We start from the raw sequence: 20,982 nt of genomic DNA, 5'->3' as shown, positions 1-20,982 counted from the left end.
GATGCGATTGGGGTTTCTAAGAGGAGTATTGAAAGAATAGTTAGTGAAGTAAAAGTGAAGTGTGTTGATCTAGATGGAGCTTATGTCGAAAAATGAAAAATTATTTACACAAACTACTCTTATACGTTCTTGGTCGGGCTTACAACTTTTGGACCCACCCTCGTATGCACATAATATTTATATGTATTTGACACATTTTTATTTATTTACAACCCACCCAACCTTACTAAAACCAGAGTAGACTAAAATATATAGCTTGGCAAAAAAGTTATATTTTTAAACATACTGTATGTGAAATTGCATTAGTGTGAGTACTGTGAACCCACCAGCTTTCGATAACCGACCTATAAACGCATTGAAATCCAAGCAATTATTCGTTGAATTTTTTTTAACAATAATTTCAAATTGTTATAAATAACATTAAGATTAAACAATTCAAAATTTGTGTAGATTTATTATAAAGTAAAGCAATTAGCTCGTTGCACATAAACCAACGCTTTATAATGTCTCTGGAGCTATTTTAAGTTTTTACCAGTAGAGCATACCACTTTGTCAACTATATGGGAAATGGTCATAATCGATTTTCTTTAGTATTAATTACCAACGATTTCACAACTTGAAGAGTAAAATTCAGAGACAAGCAACACTCCCATCTGTCAAATGGTCATAAAGTTTTGACAGCTGACAGCGTTAGTTCCCGCTTAGGCTAAGATTCAGGCACAGCGTTAAGTGTGATTCCCATATGTAAAAAACTTATTATATTTGACATACGGAAGCCATATTTCGCTATAAAAACATAACCAAACCTAACCTCCACAAACAGCGATGATTTAGTGGTTGTTTATACCAATATTTTGCTTTATTTTTTAATAATCCTACATATTTTCAGTCATTTGTACAATTATATTAATTTATGTATTAATCTATTCTATGGCAAGAGTGGAGATAAGTAGATCAGGCGGTGGTGGCAGACCTGGTTGTAATGTGACAGCTACGCCACGATTTAGTGACACAGCTGGGTAAAACGCACCACGAAGGCCTGTAAATGCTATGTCGCCCTGTAAATTAAAAAAAAAAGAAACTACTAAATTGAAACGCGTTTAAGAGTTTAAAAAAAAATCATTATGGAAACTTCTCGGCGTTACAAACTTGGTGATGTAATGATGTCATAACGTTTTTAAATTTAATGTTGAATTATTATTAAGTCAAAATATGACGAAAGACTTAAAAAAAGAAATACAGTGTGAATAGTACCTGTGGCTGGTCATCGACGGTGAATCGTAGTGTGCCCCTCGTGAGGTCTAGTAAAATGCCCACGGTGGATCCAGGGGCGATGCCCCCAGGCGCTCGACCGCCGTGAGCCCCGCCGTGCACGAACCAAGACCGAGAACCGTCTATGTACATAGCCCAGCCCAGAGCGTCGCTACCTGAAAGTGCATTAGATGTTGGTTGATATGAAGGCTGCCCTCGCCGTCTTTTGTTTATTCTTATTAATACGCATATTATATGAGTTTAGTAATGTTAAGACTTTTTTATACTCGTTAGTAATTGCCTAGCAGCTCCTGTGGGTTTTTCTTTAAATAAATAAAAAGTCGCAGACAGTTGTCATAGAAATGTATATCGAAGTTTTTATTTCTTGAGAACTTTCTTGAATTAGAATTTAGTTGAAGGTCTAATATAGGTGTGTGTAAAACATAAAATGAGATCTAGATCCTTGTATAAAAATTCACAAGAATTACAAACCAAATGTTGAATTTTCAATACAAAATTTGGTCCTAATGACAACATGGTATTTCTAATATATAAACGTTAACGATTTTGGTTAAGTGGGTGAGGTGTGAGACGAAATTACCATCTTTGGTTTCTGACATACTTTGAAATATAACCACAAAAGTCATATGATCATTCGATCCTCACAGCTACCCAATTATAAATTTAATTTCTTTTGAACTTCAACTTTTTTCATACCTAGCATTTTATCTTTAGCAACATCAGCTCTCGCGATCCCGAAGGCGGGGTCAGCGTCCCCATCGTAGTGGTCGATTCGAAGGCGCCAGTAATGCACGCCGCGAGCTAACGGCTGATCGGCCAACACGACTCGGGGCTGCCAGCCAGCGGCCCGAGCGCTTAGGCCTTCGGCGCACACAGACACCCCTTCGCCGCTAGCGCATCGCGCGTCCCATGAGAACCACGCCACTAAACAATTGTTTTTTTTTAAAGAATCTTTAATGCTTATAATCACTCGAAACATCAAATTTAATTGTAAAGAAGTGACATTGATATTAATTATGGTGCAGACGCAATATTGTGATCGAAATTGAAGTCATAAACGCGATCTTTTAATTTACTTTATTAAACTAAACACATTGAAAGCAATTATTAGTTCACTTGATGAAAACTAAGAAATTTTTAAATACATATTTAAAACAGTAGGGAAAAGTGGATTCTTCTTAGAAAAACTTACCTGGTGACGTTTGTAGTCCGATAACTTCGCTATACGGCCCTTCACCAGCCCCGTTAAATGCTTTTACTCTGGCACTATATAATGACGCATAATGGAGACCATCAATTGTACACACTGTTTCACGGCCACAGTACACTTCCTGTAATTTTCAATTCAATGATGTAACTTTCATTTTGATATACAAGCAACATTATGTCGTCGGATTTAAATATATCTTGTACCCAGTCAAGACTTCAATGACGATTGATAGGAATTGATATCACTTAGATAGGAATTGAAAGAAATATCATTGTCAATGTCAATAAAATTGAATCCATCAAAGGTTTAATTTGTATATTATAAAAGTAACGCATATCTTAAATGTTAAAAACAAACAAGGTATTTTGCTTGTAACATTTTAGATTTTACTAAGAACTTAAATACTAACTCGAAATAGTCCTCCTAAGCCATCGTCCAGTTCCAATATATATCCCCGAACGGCGTGCGGTGCGACGGGCGGCCGCCACGCTAACGTGCACGAACAACCACGCGCCGCGCACGCTTCAACGGCCATTTCAGGGGCTCCTGGCGCTAAACAAAATACTTATACTACTATATGGCTATCACCTAACACTTTAAACTTATAAGCAATTGATGGTACTAATTTCTAAGAGTTCAACACGCTGTTTGTTTATTATTGTCTTTAATTTATAACTTTTAGCGGTTTTGGTCAGATAGCAGGATAGCATATAGTAGTAATTGTAGGATGAAATATCTACTGAAATTGTGATAATTGAATGCGTATTTAATATGTACTTTCTTATAGATTTTATAAATCTTAGACAGTAAAAAGTATGTGATGTATGAATCTTAAAATACCTGAAGACTTCATTTCCTTTTCCGGGGCTGCATATCCAATGAGAGGTAAATATTAATATATTTTACTTCATGTATATACAACAAAACAAATAAACACAATAAACTCACATATGCATTCGATAAAGTTCATAGTCTTGACTGTACGTAATACAGGCTCAATGTCGAGTGTAAGAGCGGTTGGTGAGGGCGGTGTCTCAAGAGACTCACGGAGGCCACTCGCTGTATCTTGTGCACGTGCGGCTAAGATGTTACCAACCTGTAATTATTTACTTATTACATTAAAATAGTAATTACGTCATTAATGATATAATCTGAAGTAATCTTGTTTATGCATCGCATTGGCCCCGTCTATTTGTGATTGAATAGTTTAAATAAGTATTTTATATGAACAATAAAGCAGGTACATTTTTTCGAAGCAGTTAACCGCGTTTTTGTGTGACTATGTAATTTTGAAAATTATTCAAAATTCAAAAATCATTTATTCACGTAGGTAACACAATGTACACTTGTGATTCGTCATTAAAGAAATACATATTAATGCTTCTAATTTAACATTTACTGCCAGTTCTCAAATCAAGGGCGTAGAACGGAAGAGAAGAACTGGCAATAAACTCTCCGCCACTCTTTTTAATCGCCATGTTTTTTTTTTTACACAACGTTTGTAAGGAGCTGCAACCATTACACCATGTTCCACATGACATCTTAAGTAATTAATAATAATAACATAAGTTAAAAACTATTAAATATTAATAAAAAAAGTAAGACACTTTCATGAGCTTAGTAAGATAACTTAAGTACTAAGGAAGCGTTCAAGTACCGGAATTTCGAAAATAATAATAACGCGTAATTTAATCCCCGCCCTGCATCGAAACGTTTCACAAGAGGAATCAAAAATTCGTTACATAATACTTAGGTCACACGCTGTTTATTTGGAAAATAAAATTGATATTACTTGAAAATAAATTTATATAGGTGAAAGGGCTTTTAAATAAATTGCGTAAATCAGTTAAACAGTTATAATTATTTTGATGATAATATAATATGTAATCTATTACAACAAGAGGTAAGCAGCAAGAGTTTTTATATCAATGAAAGACAACGTAATTTCTTTATTAAAGTCATTTCTGAGGCGTTACAAAACAACATTTGTAAATTTATTGACCTATTAAATCAAACGAAACAAATAAACTTTGTGTTAATGGGCATAACCAGACCACTTTCATGAACCATCAACTACCAACCAGGAAAACTCAATCTCTTCTAAAGTATGATACTAAACAAATACAAGTTAGTTATATACAATAAATAAAAATAAAAAGTTATGTGTAATATTTATGTATAAATTTAATGAAACAAAACATTATTTCATTATATTATAGATAACTAACGTTGTCACAGATAAGATACATAAACAATAGTATTTTTCTAATCTTATCTAGTATTACGAAGTCTGGCAATTACATTTTTTGGAAAGCAAATACTTTATGCATATGGAATATATTAAACATTATGTTTATTAATAACAGTTGACATAGGAATTATTGTAAAAAAAAATTATACCTGAAGAAAGGCAGCATGATCAGTTTCCTTTAGTGCTTCAATTGAGAAGTGTAGCAGAGCAGTTGCTTCTCTCAATTTTTGTGCAGCATGAGCTGTCAGGGTACGCATGTTTGTTGCCGCCTGTGATCTTGTATTTCTTGCTGCCCGTACTAATTCATCTCGTCGTCTTTCAACAGCACGAGTTATTTCTGCACATGCTTGATCAATTTGCCTTTCTAATTCTTCACAGGATTCCTAGTCATTAAAGTAAACAAGTTTACATTACTTTTAATAAGTGAACCAATTCCCATTAGGTCATCATGTTATTCAGTAGGCTAATTGTGCTGTATATAATTATTTTATATGTCGCATTTATTTTTATGGCTAAAAATGTATTATGAAAAGTATGATTTATTAGATCCACAGCTAATCTAGATATTGTTCATTATTCAGGAAAATATATTAAATCCTGCAAGTAAATCATTACTTCTTTCGAACCAACACATTTAAAAAACATTCTCTAAGATAGAAGATTTTTATTTCATAAAACTTACATTTACTTTGTCCCCAGATCCCTTAACTAACTGAATATACTCCGTAACAGCCTTTGCTTCTTCAGACAGTTGTGTCAAAGATTGGGATAGATCAGTCTGTAAAAAATGATATACTTTTAATTAATCTGAAACGCAATAACTTATTAGACATAATATGTACATACTTACAGTTTTGGGGAATTAGATTATAAATAAATTTAGAGCAATTACCTTGTGAGCTCTAGCTGCATTTGATAGAGGCTGTGTTTCATGTTGAGAATGTTTTTCAGCAAGGCACCTTTGGCAAATTGGTATAAGACATGTATTACAATATAGTACAGGAGTAGCTCCATGATCACCACAAGTTGTTCCCAATGCTCGTAACTCATGTTGGGCAAGTGGTCCTCGAATTGGATGCCAAGCATCTCTACAATTAGCACAGTACCTCACAGAACATTGCTCACATCGCACTACAGCAGCACGTTTTTCTCCTTCACACATCTGACATGCTTCTTCAGCAGGTGGTGCAATGTTTACACCACCAAATCGTTCAACAATAGTCCGCATAACACGGAAAGGTGGCAAACCTTCAGCACCATTGTCATCCATATAAATTTGCTTGTTACATATGGGGCAAGATAGGCTAAATGCTGTGGATGGGTAAATTGGTGCAGCTGGTGTCCCAGCATAGCTGTTGGGCCTAGAACCACAAACTACTCCACTATCAGTTTCGCTAGAGACAGAGGCTTTGTCTGCTTCTTGATAGTCAGATGCTGACGCCGATGCATTATCTGCCTCAGGAACATGAGTTTGTAAATTAACTGCACAAAGCCGACATAGTGCGTGTCCGCAAGGTAACAAAACAGGCTCTCTGTAGAACTCTTTACACACGTAACATCTCAATTCTTCTTCCATCTTGTAGTTTTCGAAAGTAATATGGAAAAGTAAATTTTGTTTGTCTACATTACGTTACCTAATGTTTTAATTTGTATTTATCAAAGATAATAATGAAATAAGCTATCACATTAGTTTTGATTCAGTTTGACCTATTTCGGTTAGAGTAGAAAATGCTCAAGAGATTATTTAAATAATAGCTACAACATATGAAAAATCAAAACATAGCTCATTGACCATTGTGCTGACATTTGACTATTTATGTTGACAATCGGCAAAGATTTTTTTATTATGTATCGCTTTCCGGTCAGGCTAAAGTCTTTTGACCATAGTGCCTTTTCTTGCATAATAATATTATTTTTTCCAAAGCAAACATTCCACACTCTCGCTGAGCAAAAATATTTCTCTAAATGCTAATTTAAGTCCACCCATTACGCTGGTTTCCTTTCCGAATAGACTTAGAAAGCTAAGATTTAGAAAAGAGACTCAGGTCATAGAATCTTAAAATAAATCAATCAATCAAATCATAAATGAAAAAAGAAAACAGCCCTATGATTGATCCCTATGATAAGATTCATATTCTTAAGGTAGTTTCATAAGAAGGCCGAAGGTAAAAAAAGTCGCATAACAAAGTCTGTGTCAAATATGAAAGAACAAGAAATTCTTGTCAAGAATTGCTAATCTGTGGAAAATATTAAATAATTTACAAACAAACTATCAGCAAAATATACGTTCCGTTCTTTTTTAATATGAATTAATATATTTGTAGCTATATGAAAATAATTGCACAATCGTAGACGTAAGGATTGATTTACCTATGGCCTATGTTCCAGCGCAAGAAGCATTGAAAATATTTTAATAACAGTAAAAATGGAGTATGTTCTGTCTTCCGAAGAAAGTTCCGATACTGATATCAAGAGTTTGCGAACACAATTGACCGGTAACTATAATTTAAAGTGTTTATATTATACTTATTAACTCTAGTCAATACCAAATTTCGTGCAATGTATTTATACTTGCTGTTTTAGAATATGGTTTAAATGAAGATAACTTGAGTAAAGAAGAGATGACCGATTTGCTTAAAGTTTTAAAATTTTCAAAATCCGCTGCTCAAGATGAAGACCGGCAGAAGGTAAAATATAAATCTGTAAACGGGAGTTTTTATAGACTAAAACTAAATTTATTCTTTCAAACTTTTCTTCTATCCTTGTGTTTACAGAAGGAAGATATTGTTTGCAATGCATCACCAAAAGTAAAAATGAGAAGGCAATATTTAAATGTCAGAGACAGGCGTTTACCTTGGAGTCTTTTTCCAAATTCAACATCTGCAGCTGAACGAGCCCGACTTCTTGTTGTATATTTTAAAATTATGTCCTTAAATAACTATAGACAAGCTAGACAGTCAGTAAACCTTGCAGCGTGGCCCCCTCCACTACAAATTCTTGAAGAAACAACCAGAATTCAACCACAAAGGTCAACACGAAGTGGCCGATCTGTTCCAGTGTATGCAGGGTTTGATGATGATTCCTCTGATGTAGATTTTGTTATAACCAAGTCTAAAAAGAGGAAGGTATCAAATAGTGATCACAGTGATATAAATACAAATAAAGGACTTGGATTAAAGAGAAAATCTGGCAAGGATGACATTTCAAAAACCACAAAGGAAGCAAAAATAGTTACAAATAATAAAAATGACTCTGAAAATCAGAGAGCAAAGGAGTGTATTATTATTGAGGATTGTAATACATATGCATAATTTTTTAATATGTAGCATAGTTTTTTGTTTAATATACATACAAATTATAACATTTTATAAACAGTAATTGTTATGTAATGGTTTCAGTAGTTAAAAAAAGGCCCCACTTAAAGCTATATATTTCATTTTGATAAAATGTTGTAACCATTGAGGACTATAAAATTTTGTTAATTTTTTATATCCATAGGTTACCTGATTTCACAAATTCAATGTTGAAGCTCATTCAAAATATGACTTGTCAGATAGTTAAAAAATATTAATACTTGATGAAGATTTTTCAAGAATTTTACTAGTCATAATATATTTATTAATAATATGTAATTATACCACAAGTGATTGTGTGCTTTTAGAAATAAATGAAAATGTTTTTAATTATCATGTTAATGATTTAATTTAATTTGACTATATTTTCGTGAACCATTCCATGAACTAAACTCTTAGGGTTGAAATATCCTGCATCCATTCAATTTAATTAAAATATACCTTAACAAAGATCGCAATGTTCTTTTTTCGGATTATTGGGGAAGTACTATAGTACTTTGTTTTAGGTATACTAAAATAGACATCTGTTTACTTATATATCTAACAAGTGAGTATCCGACAATGCACGCAATTATAATCACCTTACTTCAATCTTACTGTGGTTGCTACACAGAACTGCCGCTTCAAAATCTTTCTTCAACTTAACTGGAATGAAGAATTATGTTCAAAGCTTATATATATATACATTCCTATAGGCACGACAACTATTAGAGGTCTTGAACAAATTTACATAATTGTTATTTTGATCTTCGGTAAATTGTAACAGCGTTTTAATTGCTGTGTGTTTAAATTGAAACTGTCATGCTTTGACGGTAACGAAAGCACCACTAATTTGTTCATAAGAATGCTATATTTTGGCAACATACACTGTTTTTCTATTGGTAGGTAAGGAGTCTTGTACAAAAGACGGACTTGTAATAATTTTTTTTTTTACCTAATGTAATTTTTGATGTTTCCCAGTACTGTAATGGAACGAAAAAAAATATAGGTTACAGACGCCAGGCAGTTAACGTCGCGTTGATGGATTTTCTTAAAATGTATCTTGAAATAGTTTTTAGTATTTATTATTATTTATAAATAAGCGCCGGTTGAAAGAATGTAAGACGAAACCGCGTATTTAATGATTACGTTTATGATTGATTACTCTTAAATATTAATTATTTATTCAAATGTTCATATATCATGATACATTTCAGTGAAATGGTGATTCAATTCATGAAAATATCTATTCTATTCAATTGTAAAGGTAGAATTATGACTCTTTGATTGATTATGACTCTTAACCCAATGGAAAATGTTGTCCTCGAAGCAACACAATATTCTACTGTTCCTTTTGACGGACAGTAAGCATAGAACCTAACACTATTAAGTGTGTAGTCGTAGAACTAGGCACTGTCACTGGCCCACACACTTGATATTAAATATATAAAGAATATTACATATTAGATTGGAGGCTATGTTGAATCTTAAAGTGCTTTTGTGTATGACTTTTGTTAATCTCACGTTTTGCTTAGAGCAAAGATGCCCTTCCGAAATTTCCTCGACTCTCACGTACATAGTTGAACATGCAGTTTGGCGCAACTGGAATCAAGCATTAATATTTACCAAAGACCTTAAAACAGGTAAGAATTTGATAATATAATAATTATATTTTCAATGTTTAATTTTATAAATGAACATATAAAACATGTTTGCAAATTAATCTACATTAACTGTGTAGACGTTTAAAATACATAACTTGATGAGTTTGGTGGATAGAATAAGATTTTCGGATGAGTTTTATTTAGACAAACAATGTAAATTTTTTTACTATAGATACCTATTTGTCTATAATACTGGTTAAACCCGAGGATGTACATTTTGTAATAGATTTGCATAAAAACGGCTTTACTTAGGTTTGTGATTTCATTGTATTAAATGTTTAGTTTTTATTATATTTTTGGGTAACGCTGTGATTATGTTGTATTTCCACCAGGAAATCCCAGTCACGCCATTCATAATATCCTAAAATAGTTTTTTTAGATGAACTCTTTAAGTTTAACGATTCACTTGTCAGAAATTCAGAATAATAAGTACTTAATAATCATTGGTATTTTATGTTTCTTTTTTCAAAATGTATTTAAACTATATTGTTTCGTAATTTTTCTGACGATTTTCTGATGTATGAAAGGTTATTTTTTATGTAAAATTATTTTTATTGGATGGATATTATTCATTAGGTAGGTATATTTAGAATCATACTTTTTTTAAAGATTGCAGTTGGATGATATTGCGTTTTATGAAATGTCTGGTAGTCAATGGCGTTGCAGTCGCCCTCAATGTGAACAATAAGCCTCGTTTTAATATAAAAATTGGAGTGGTTACTTTATCGACAAATTTAGCTCGAAACACATCAGTGCTGGCTCAACATATCAAACAGGTATAATATTTATCTGTTACTAGCTCTAGTATTAAGTATATCTAGTAGGTAATACTAGAGGTAATGCAGTCTGTATATAATGAACCATACTTTTAAAATAATTTCCTGGAGTAAATTAACTGCACTATTCAATTGTTATTGTAACTGTCACTGTATCTTTTAAGAATTCTCGATCTATGGCATGTCTAGACCATACAACCTCTTCTTTGTAGAAAATATAAAAAAAAAATGTGTGCGTGTACTAGGTGTACACACGTAAGTAGTGAAACTTCTTTATGACCTTATTTTTCGAAAAATGATCTACTATATGCAACTTTACAGAAATTGGTTAAATAAAGTTAAATTAGATAAAGTTTAACAAAAGGCTTTTATTATCATAGACATGAATACAAATACAATTATTTCATTTTAACTTATTACTGTACTACTATGTAGTACCTACTAAGATTATTACAGAATTTCATTAATTGTAATAGAATTATTAGTATTACTATCATTGTTATCGTTATTATATATTTTTGTTACTAATGGCTTCGAATCTCTTTGGATCAACCGTGGTAGGGACAAGAAAAAGATGGCGCGTAACCGAAAAATGTGACAAATGTGTGTAAATTTTTTTCCAACGCCGATAAAGAAGTTTGACTTCAAAAAGCAACATGGCGCGTAACCTGCTACAAAATTTCTCCCATACGTCGATAAAGAATAAAATGTTACCCTAATTTTTTTTCCAACCCCGATAAAGAAGTTTCACTTCAAAAACTCGTGACTGGGATGCATGACACGAATTTTTCTTCTTTCCTCTTTAGTGGTTCTACAACAATTTAACCTTTTCATATAATTTATGATAATTAAAATATAAATTATAGCTCAACGCCTGGGAATTGAATACGGCTTCGTCTGAATGGATAATAGCTTTGAAATCTATAAATGATAGAAAATATATATACAAGGTATTAAATACATCTGAACTCCGTTACGACCAGAATATAGTAGTCACTTTACCTCATAATCTGAATAAAGGCAATAATATACTTTGCGCAAACAACTTTGATAATTCTTTGAAATACCATAGAAACATTGCGAATTGCTCTCAACAACATTTTCATTCCCGGAATTCTTGTCAACCTGAAAATGCATCAAGATATTATCCGAGCTCAAACAGATTTAGGAATTTGGCGAGGAATAAAAATGTTTTCCGAAATGGCCATCTAGTGCCGCTCCATGGAAGTGGAACAATATATAATTATTATACTGGTAGATTTCATATGAGAAATGCGAGTGAGCTTATATTCGAACCTAAGTTATACACGAAAAATGAAACGATACATGTTGTACAGTACTTTAAAGTTCGAGTGAATTCTACATTGTACGCATCACACTTAGGTATTTATTACTTTGTTTACTTATGAGGTTTAAATATTTTGGGCATAATATTGTTTATTCCTCGTAATATTATGTCTAGATATATTGGTACGACTCATTTTGGAATTTATTTGAAATTATAATTGAAGGGTACTGGAGTCTAGAGCAATCAATGGCAAGTATGAAAATACCGTATCCAGTAGCAATTTCATGGGCGAGAAATTAATCGTCGGAAGATGCAATTACACTGACGAGAAGCCTGTTCCTGAGCAAGATGGTCCTTCAGCACCTGGGCTTTTGGATGATTTGCTGCACTTTCTTATTGTGAGAATGAATGGAACGTAAGTATATATATTAAAATATCTTAAAGAAACTAATTTCGATACCGCGAAGTTCTACGTCTAACTTTTGCGTCAAAATTACGGACTTCTACCCGTTTCTTATCCAAGTTTCTCGGTTTAAAGTTTAAAAAATCTGACATTGTTATTTCTTTATAGCCGCACTAAAAGCTTAGGAGTAAATTGCATTTTTGGGTTAGTGACTAGTGTGTGGTACTTATATTGCAACATATTTTAGATATCAATCTTAGGGATAATTTTGTATTTTCATGTGTTGTATTATTTTTATAAACATTTCATTGATGAAAGTTATCGTTGACCTTAAATATGGCGAAGCTAAAACAAATTAATAATAAAATAGTGTTAACTATATAAATATAGTATGAAAAATATCTTAAGTTTATAACATATATAAGTTTTTAGTCAGGTAGCGCCTGACTAATGTTATTAGAGTTTTAAACGTATTTATTACAAACAGGTCATTGACTCGATATTACAGTAAATTGGGATTTCGTACATATGAAGGAGCGTGGTCAGGTTTGCTCGGGGCACTTTTAGACCATACAGTAGATATTGCCCTCGAACCAGTGACTGAGCAAGTGTCAGGTCAGCAAGAAATGGACTTTATTTTTCCGATCGCAGAGACTATGTAAGTAATATTTTATAAAAACTTCCAAATACAAGAGGAAATTTCAATATTAACTTCATCCTCAAGTTGCCAGAATCGTACCACAGGCCGAACCTATTTATTGGTAGTGCCTGAGTAACTGATCTTTACACTTTAATCTTAACTAAAATAAATAATTTGAGAATATTTTATGGAGTTTTAAAGATTCCCGGTCGGATAATTCGATTATAATGTTACTTCCTCTCGGGTGGGTTGTGTATCACTTATATGACGGATACCGAGAGATTTCACAGTTGCATTAATAATGTTCGGATGCCGCTGATAGTAATTGAGGTTTTTTTGCCACCAACAAGCGTTTAAACGACACGAAACATTTTAGGTACAACATCTACATACGTAACAAAGAGACATCATCGGTGCGGGATATATTTCTGGCTCCATTCAGTACTCGACTTCTAATATGCGTAGCAATAGTATTGGTTGTGTCTGCGATCACTATTGTTTTAATTTCTAACATATCAAGGAGATTTTTAAAAAATAAATCTCGACAAATAGGTTGTAGTGAGGCATTAATATGGTCGACGGGAATATTATGCCAACAAGGTATTTATAACGCGGTTTTATAATGTATAATTAAAGTGAATTAAATTAAATATTATATTTCCAATTTATTACATCAATAGTATAGTTCTGAAAAATTAAAAAAATACGTAATCTTTTTGGGAGATATATTTTTATTTTATTATAAATAATACCTATTCTACTCCCCTGCCATTGTGTCCAGGGACTTTTTCTATCTCTATACTTCACGTCACACGTCTCGCGAAATACGCCCCGGCTACATCGGTAATATGTTTATTTACAATATTCATGGGCGAGCCGGGTCGCAATTCCTCGCGAGACCAGTTCTTAAGGCTGGAAGATATATTGATCTACTTAAGTTTAATTTTTATTATATAATAATGGTATGAATCTATACACCCTTCTGTTTGCGACTCTTGTAATATATTACTTGCCTAAGGCTTAAATTTTAAACATAACGGCGAAATAGGGGCATGCATTATAATTTTCAGAGTACATTTACAAAACCGTTATTGAAAATTTTTAATTATTAGGACTGACTAAATGTTTTACCTTCAGGTGGTACCTGCACTCCTTCAAACCCTGCGGCTAGCATTTTGGTCATAGTATGCCTATTTTTTGGACTGGTAACGTATAATGCATATGCGGCCTTTATTACATCTGTCCTATCTGTTCGTGTTGCGAACGTTGGATCTGTATCTGATGTGTTACAATCTCCGAATATGAAGATTGGGTACATAAAAAATGGAGCCGATCAAATATACCTAATGGTGAGGATAATAAATATAAGGTCAACAGTACAATCTCGCATCCTTACATTCTTCGGTCACGTATCTCGGCGTGGTGATCAGTCCATAGAACGCCTTGTCGTCCAGGGGAAGGTGGAAGGCACTAGACCGCGCGGAAGGTCACCTACGCGTTGGACTGACCAAATTAAGTCTGCCGTAGGAGACTCTCTCAATCAATGCAGCAGGATGACCACTAATAGGCAACGATAGCAAAACATCGTGAAGCGCATCACATCTGCCCCTACTACTTCCTAGCGATCACGACCGCTCTGTCAAGAGTGCAACGGATAGGAAGAGGAAGAGGATAATAAAAATGGGTTGATAAAAATATAGTATAAATATACGTACAGATTTACATTTCATAGAAAACGTTAAAAGAATGTCTAGGAATACAGATATATTGTGTAGAATTCTTAAGAGAAATTCACATTTACGACAGACTTGCCCATTAATGATCTAAATAACTATTATTATTGTTTGACAGTCGACAAAAGATATACAGCTGAATGCGTTCTATATTCGTGGCTATTCAGAGGCTGAAAATCTCGTTTCATCGCCCGAAGAAGGCCTCGCTCGCGCAGCCAGTCAAGACTATGCTTTTTTTGCCGGACAACGGGCAGCTCGTTCAACACTTAAGTACGTATGTAAATAAAGGAAGTGGTTTATGTGGAAGTAAGGTAATTACAGTTGCCTGAGTAAATAACGACTTTAAATTGTATCGAAATAGTGAATATCGGTAAAAATAGTCATACTTTTAAAATGCACATGTTTTAATTGTTTTATTCCCAAAATCTTGGTTTTATGAGCATCTGAATTTTTTTTTTAAATAAAGAACAATTAAAGGGAAACAAAAACCTATATTTAGTTATGCACTATTTTGTTAAAAATTACCTTCTATGAAAAGATAAGACTTTTTATACAGATCTATGAGCCAAGCACGAGGACGCTGCGACCTACGCGAGTTGCCTGTCCACTCAACTCGCTCTCAACTTTCGTTTCCTCTGCCGCGGCGATCGCCCTATTCGAGGGTAATTCTTATAAGGTGACTCTTATTATATAAATACAATATTGACGAAATAATGAAGGCTCTAAGAAATAATAGTTTTGAGATGGCAACACTCGTCGAAAATGGCGCTTGTTTTTAAATTTATAATTAAATCATTGAAATATTTCATATTTTCCGTCAAGTCTAATCGCGCAAGTACAAAAATACACTTATATTGGCGGGTATTATCAAGTTAACCAATTTTCAATACATATTTAGAAATTAATGTTCGTTCCTTTTAGAGTACTAGAATTCAGAAAATATTAAAGTCAAAGTCAAAGTCAAATCGTTTATTTCAATTAGACCATCTAAAATGGCACTTTTGAACGTCAAAAAAAAAAAAAAATATATAAAGATGATACAATAAATACATATAAGCCTGTGGCACGTTATATATTCAACGTAAGAGTAATATAAAGACTTTTCCCCAGTGGGTGGACACGTTCCATTAGACATTAATAATATCACTTTAAGATATTTGCCTTTAAACATTCTCGATTCGAACCCGGCGAAAACCACTCTTTTAGGTAAGAACAGAATGCGAAACATTTACGTGCAATAAACAATTATTAATTAATGTGGCTTAGTGATTTGAGATCCTGGATTTAATTTCGGACGCACGAAAGTTAGGTAAGTTGCGTATATATATTATACGTGGGCTGAAAAGTTGGGCTGACCCATACCTAGATGATGCTACTAGTATTAAGTTAATATGATTTTAGTTAGCCCGAACCTTTAAAAGACACGTGTATAAATTTGATAACTGTCGTACCTACTATTAGTTTGTGAGATATAGAATACTAGGTATATCTCACTAAAAATATTTAATGAAGGAACTTTTGTTTGTTGAAAAAAGGTTTTTAGCAATAAAGCATTGCTTTTTGGCGAAAAAAATACTATTGACGCCAATGCTTGCCCAGATATGCTATTCGGAACCTCTGGACTAGGAAAATCAACAGTTGAGAAGTGGTTTGCTAAGTTTAAACGAAGTGATATGAGCACCGAGGACTCTGCACGCAGTAAATGCCCCAAATACGAAAAAGTCCACAAAATCGTTTTGGATAACCGAAAAGGGGGTTGATTAAGATAGATAAGATAGATTTAAAGATCAAATGAACGTGTTGGACATATCCTAGATGAATATTTGGAAATGCATAAGCTGTGTTCAAAGTGGGTGCCGCGCAAGCTCACAATCGACCAAAAACGACAACGAATTGATGATTCTGAGCAATGTTTGAAGCTGTTCAATCGTAATAAATCCGAATTTTTCCATCGCTATGTGACAATGGATGAAACATGGCTCCATCAATTCACACCGAAGTCCAATCGACAATCAGCGGAGTGGACTGCACGTGATGAACCAAAACGTGGAAAGACACAAAATTCAGGTGGTATTACCATATTTATCCCATCCCAAAATATTGGGATGGGATGGTACAACCGCTAAAATCATTGTATCGCTCTAGAAGAAAAATAATCGAATCGAATTTTATCAAAAAAGATTTTTTCTATGTTAGCCTACGAACTTTACAGTTATTATAAATAAGTTATAGTTTGCATAGTTTATGGAACGTGTGACTTGAACTTGTGAACTCAATGGGTCTGAGAAAGTCACCTCTAGTTGTTGTTCAATATATTGTTGCCGATAATTCACCGATCGTACCTACCAATTACACCTCTCATGAAGAGACGTATAATTATAGTATGGTATAATATATTATCAACGAAAATCTTAAAAGCATATTCAGACTTCAGTATCTCAACTACCCTTCGCAACTCACATTAGTGTTAGGTTATATTCATATTGGGTTTTTACAAATCACAATTTCTTTATTCGTAAAACTTAGATTAATACGCGAGCTTAAGGGATAGGCACTTGCGCGTGGACAAATTACATAAGCAATCGATTAAGAGGTCAAAAGGTAAGTAGGGCAAGGCAGGGCAGGGGATAGATAGATATTTTCTTACTTTTCTCTTGTAAAAATAGTCAATGGGATTTATCCATTGTATTTTTCCTACTAGACCAGTGCCGATAATTTTTGAAACCTAAAAAAATTACAGTAGGATGAAACCCATTAGAAAAGCAGGGGAATATGATCAAAATGAAAGGAAAAATAAATTACGGTCGATCTGAGGTCGGGAAGGGGTAGGGGGGGGGGGGGGTTTTAGGGGTAAAAAACGGTTTATCACGATTTCCGGCAAAACTAAAAGTCCTATCGAAGAAAGTTAAATGGCAAAGTTGTAGGTAATAAAAAGATCTAAAACTTTTGTATTCACACATTTTTCACATAACCTCAAAATTTATGTGAAAAATTCAAAAAACCAAGTTTTTGGTTTTTAATTTTTATCTTTTACAAAAATATTTTTTTTTTAACGAAATTTGGTGAAAACTTACCTTTCTATGTCCCAAATACACTGTAATTTATTTGATTAAAAATATTTATTTGTTCACCTTATTTTGAATTAATATCGAAAAAACACCCTAATTTTCAATCGAAAATTCTGACGTCAAAATTTCAGCTTTTTTCAAAAGGTTGGTGTGCTTTCAGTTCGTTGAAATCTCTACTTTCCTATGGTAAAAAAAAATATATATATTACCATAGTAAATCTTCTCAGAAAACGCAAAAAATCGTATGCAGTAACGCCCAGACCTGTCATCCCCTTATAGTGACGATATAACATGACTTGAAATTATGGCCTCTATACTACAGATGTAAGATTTTATGAATGTAAGAAATGTTAATAATTAAGGTAAAAATCCATAGTTTGCTCCGGCTTCGAAGTGGCGGTACTTTATCGCGATTAACAACAAGTTTGGTGCCAGCTATGCCCGAGTGTGCCTCACCCACAGGATTCGCCTCAGCAAGAGCTCATGATGTGCAGACAGCCTTTCTTGTCATTATCACTGGTTTAATCGCATCACTTTCTATTGGTTAGTAGATTTGTGTATAAACAGCCACCTGAGTTATAAAAGAGCGAGAACAACATACGTGAATGTCAATAACTTTAAGGTAATAAAACGCTTATAACACGGAGTTCGCCCTGCAAACGCCGTAGAAAGTTTTTCGCATTTTCTTATAAGTAAGTAGATTTAGACCTTATGTGCCTTTTAATCCGAATCATTTAACACGTCATATATTCAGTTCCGGGCTAAGTCGAGGCAGTTCATAGTTAAATAAAAAAGAGATACTGCGAATATTAAAGAATACAGAGGTGTATGGGAGGAATTACAAATGGAATACCTAGAATCTTAATAAAGGTTAATATGTGTGTAAAGTGGATTTATTTATGCGCGTTTTTGTCCCACAGCATTAATACCTACAATTCGTTGAGAACAGTGACATTTTAACATGTTTAATCGCACCTCTTTCGACGTATACAGAAAGTTATCATAAATCGAATCCAAGTTATGTTAGGTAAATGAGTAGAATTTTAATAGTTAATAATAAGTTTTTTAACATCTAAACTGAGATGTGATAATGTGAGATATTAGTAATGGTTGGGGAGCCCACGATGCTAAATGGGGATTTACTCGAGCGTCGTAGAGACCTATTGGGATGCAAAGCTTAGATAAAAAGAAGAAAAAAATGTTATATGATAAATTCCTTTTCATCGGTGGGGGAAGCGGCTATAGATAGTTAAATATGTAAAAAAAAACTGTTGCATGGACATCCTCGAGCGCGTCAGATATTGATAGCATCTATGCCCTACGTATTTTTAATAATGTACGTATGTTAATCTGATCGTTTGCATGATGCGGGTGGTTGTATTTAAGGGTTGAAAATTAAAAAAAAAAAAAAATTATCGAGCGCGTCAGATTTTCTAAGGGAGTGTTAAGTGCACCAAAAAAAAGCTCTCATTCACTAATCTGACGATTTCGATGGGACGCAAACCCACAGCCATTTTCTTAATTTGCAAAAAAAAATCGCAATTTTGAAATACTCAAGCGCGTCAGATTAAGATATATGTGGTTCATCTTTATGTTCTTAACGTACTGTCTCATAATCTGACGATTATCTAGAGGGATTCGCCTGATCTGACAAAAAAAAATAGAAAAACGGTTCACCTAAAGGGCCATCCCTGCAACTTCCCGCTAATTCCATTCCTGGGCGCTTAAAATTGATATTTTGAGCTCGCTGAGTTCAAAGAAATAACATTTCTATGCATTTGAGCTCTCCCAGCTCGAAAGTCTGATAGAAGTTTCATAGAACACTATTTTTGGAATTTTCAAACCGCAATAACTTTTGAATGGATCAAAAAATTTTCACGCGGTTGGCGGCATTCGACGCAGTTTTATCATCATCATAAGTAATTTTGCAATTTTAATTGATCGAACCACAAATTTCGGAGTAATCCCGAAAAAACACTTTTTCGGGTTTCTTTCGTTCACGATATCTCTCGAACTAATCAACCGCTTTTGACGAGCTTGGTGGCGATCAACGTGGTTTTTCAAGCTCAAAGGCGGATTAGTTTTTGAAGTTGATCAATAAAGAAACCACTTTAAAAAAAAATATTTCTTATTTTTTTAAGATTTTTCAAAATTTCTCAAAATCTATCGGTCCGAATCGGTTCAAATTCACAGGAAATGTAATTTTGAGGGAAATATTTAGAACGCCGTTTAGTAGATTCCGATCGGTTAAAGGAAATGTAGGCATCACGCAGCTGCACGCATTTAACTTTATCGACGAATTTTTGTTATTTCGGCTTGCGGAAATCGTCAGATTATATATTTTTCATTATTCTTGAATTATTTCCTTCAAAATAAAAAAAAATTAGCTACGCTCGAGAATGTCGAGATGACGTTTTTTTTTTACAACTTTGTTGCCCTCCCTTTTTTTTCCGTCACTCTCAAATTGTCAGATTAGTGGAATATACACTTTTTAGGATGTAATTAACTCACCCTACCTTAATCTGACGCGCTCGGGAATTTCTGATGGTCAATTTTTTTTTACTAAACTGATCCTGTCTCCTTCACGTGCGGCCTTATATATGGGCCTCATATTTTGTGGAGGTACTTAACCGGGTACAAGGTATCCCCCTATATATTAATCTGCCGCGCTTTAGTAAATCCCGAAATCCCCTCTTGGGCTCCCCTACCATAAGGTATAGAGTTATTATAAGATAGGTAAGTACTTTCCATTATAAATAATCATTGAAATATTTTCATTGCTAACATTAATATAAGTGAAAGAACCCGTAGTAGAAGAACTTTTCGTAGACATCTAATTAAATCGATAATAAGTAATAGATTTTTCATACATTAAGAGAGGGCTATAACCAAAATCACTCATCGTAGATTTGATTTGATCTAGGTACGTATGTGATGTTTGAAATAAAAACATTAAATATGTAAACAAACAAATGGTGTTGATATTAATTGCAGTCCAAGTAGCAGGACGTAGTTAAATAATAGTATACCAGAGTTATTTATACCCTTTAAAAATATATTTATACATAATATATATATATATATACTTCATGTGTCAAGAAAGTAAATAAGAAAATTTCGGAAGGGGATTTGTTTAACATTGTCATATATTTTTTCAGGAGTTGGTGAGTATTGTTGGAAGAATCGTAAAGAAAACGGGATGGCTTTAAAAAAATACTGCTATAGAATAATATATTCACGTTAGAGTGAATTACGTTTAATAAATACTCATATTATGTTCTTTGGTTTTATTCGACAATTATGTACATCTTAGGAAGGTGTGCAATAGTAAAAGACATTCCTTTT

The 20,982-nt window shown here is 33.5% G+C and overlaps 3 protein-coding genes across 5 annotated transcripts; 2 read left to right on the top strand and 1 right to left on the bottom strand.

Moving 5' to 3' along the window:
- Positions 1-255: 255 nt before the first annotated feature.
- On the bottom strand, positions 256-6,527 carry LOC125052501 (E3 ubiquitin-protein ligase TRIM9). 2 transcript variants are annotated; one of them, XM_047653388.1, is made up of 10 exons: positions 5,626-6,527; positions 5,416-5,511; positions 4,883-5,116; positions 3,431-3,578; positions 3,323-3,349; positions 2,892-3,034; positions 2,465-2,603; positions 1,969-2,196; positions 1,255-1,427; positions 256-1,058 (listed from the first exon to the last, which is right to left on the bottom strand). In XM_047653388.1, the coding sequence occupies exons 1-10, from the start codon at positions 6,307-6,309 to the stop codon at positions 924-926; spliced, it is 2,007 nt and encodes a 668-aa protein (XP_047509344.1). In that variant the 5' UTR covers positions 6,310-6,527; the 3' UTR covers positions 256-923. The 2 variants fall into 2 exon arrangements, with proteins under 2 accessions (XP_047509344.1, XP_047509345.1); XM_047653389.1 differs by lacking the exon at positions 3,323-3,349.
- A 435-nt stretch (positions 6,528-6,962) lies between these two features.
- LOC125052660 lies at positions 6,963-8,422 on the top strand. Its single transcript, XM_047653623.1, has 3 exons — positions 6,963-7,228; positions 7,317-7,420; positions 7,508-8,422. The coding sequence occupies exons 1-3, from the start codon at positions 7,159-7,161 to the stop codon at positions 8,042-8,044; spliced, it is 711 nt and encodes a 236-aa protein (XP_047509579.1). The 5' UTR covers positions 6,963-7,158; the 3' UTR covers positions 8,045-8,422.
- Positions 8,423-11,746: 3,324 nt separating this feature from the next.
- LOC125052396 (glutamate receptor 1-like) lies at positions 11,747-20,914 on the top strand. 2 transcript variants are annotated; one of them, XM_047653215.1, is made up of 9 exons: positions 11,747-11,888; positions 12,017-12,208; positions 12,705-12,854; positions 13,213-13,436; positions 13,974-14,185; positions 14,688-14,839; positions 15,126-15,245; positions 18,014-18,180; positions 20,796-20,914. In XM_047653215.1, the coding sequence occupies exons 2-9, from the start codon at positions 12,078-12,080 to the stop codon at positions 20,879-20,881; spliced, it is 1,242 nt and encodes a 413-aa protein (XP_047509171.1). In that variant the 5' UTR covers positions 11,747-11,888; positions 12,017-12,077; the 3' UTR covers positions 20,882-20,914. The 2 variants fall into 2 exon arrangements, with proteins under 2 accessions (XP_047509171.1, XP_047509170.1); XM_047653214.1 differs by having other exon boundaries at positions 12,684-12,854.
- The last annotated feature ends 68 nt before the right edge of the window (positions 20,915-20,982 follow it).

This window comes from Pieris napi, chromosome 9 (assembly GCF_905475465.1).
Source record: "Pieris napi chromosome 9, ilPieNapi1.2, whole genome shotgun sequence".
NCBI classification, from domain to species: domain Eukaryota; kingdom Metazoa; phylum Arthropoda; class Insecta; order Lepidoptera; family Pieridae; genus Pieris; species Pieris napi.
The sequence above is the reverse complement of the archived record's forward strand: the minus strand, read 5'-3'. Positions and strand labels throughout refer to the sequence as shown.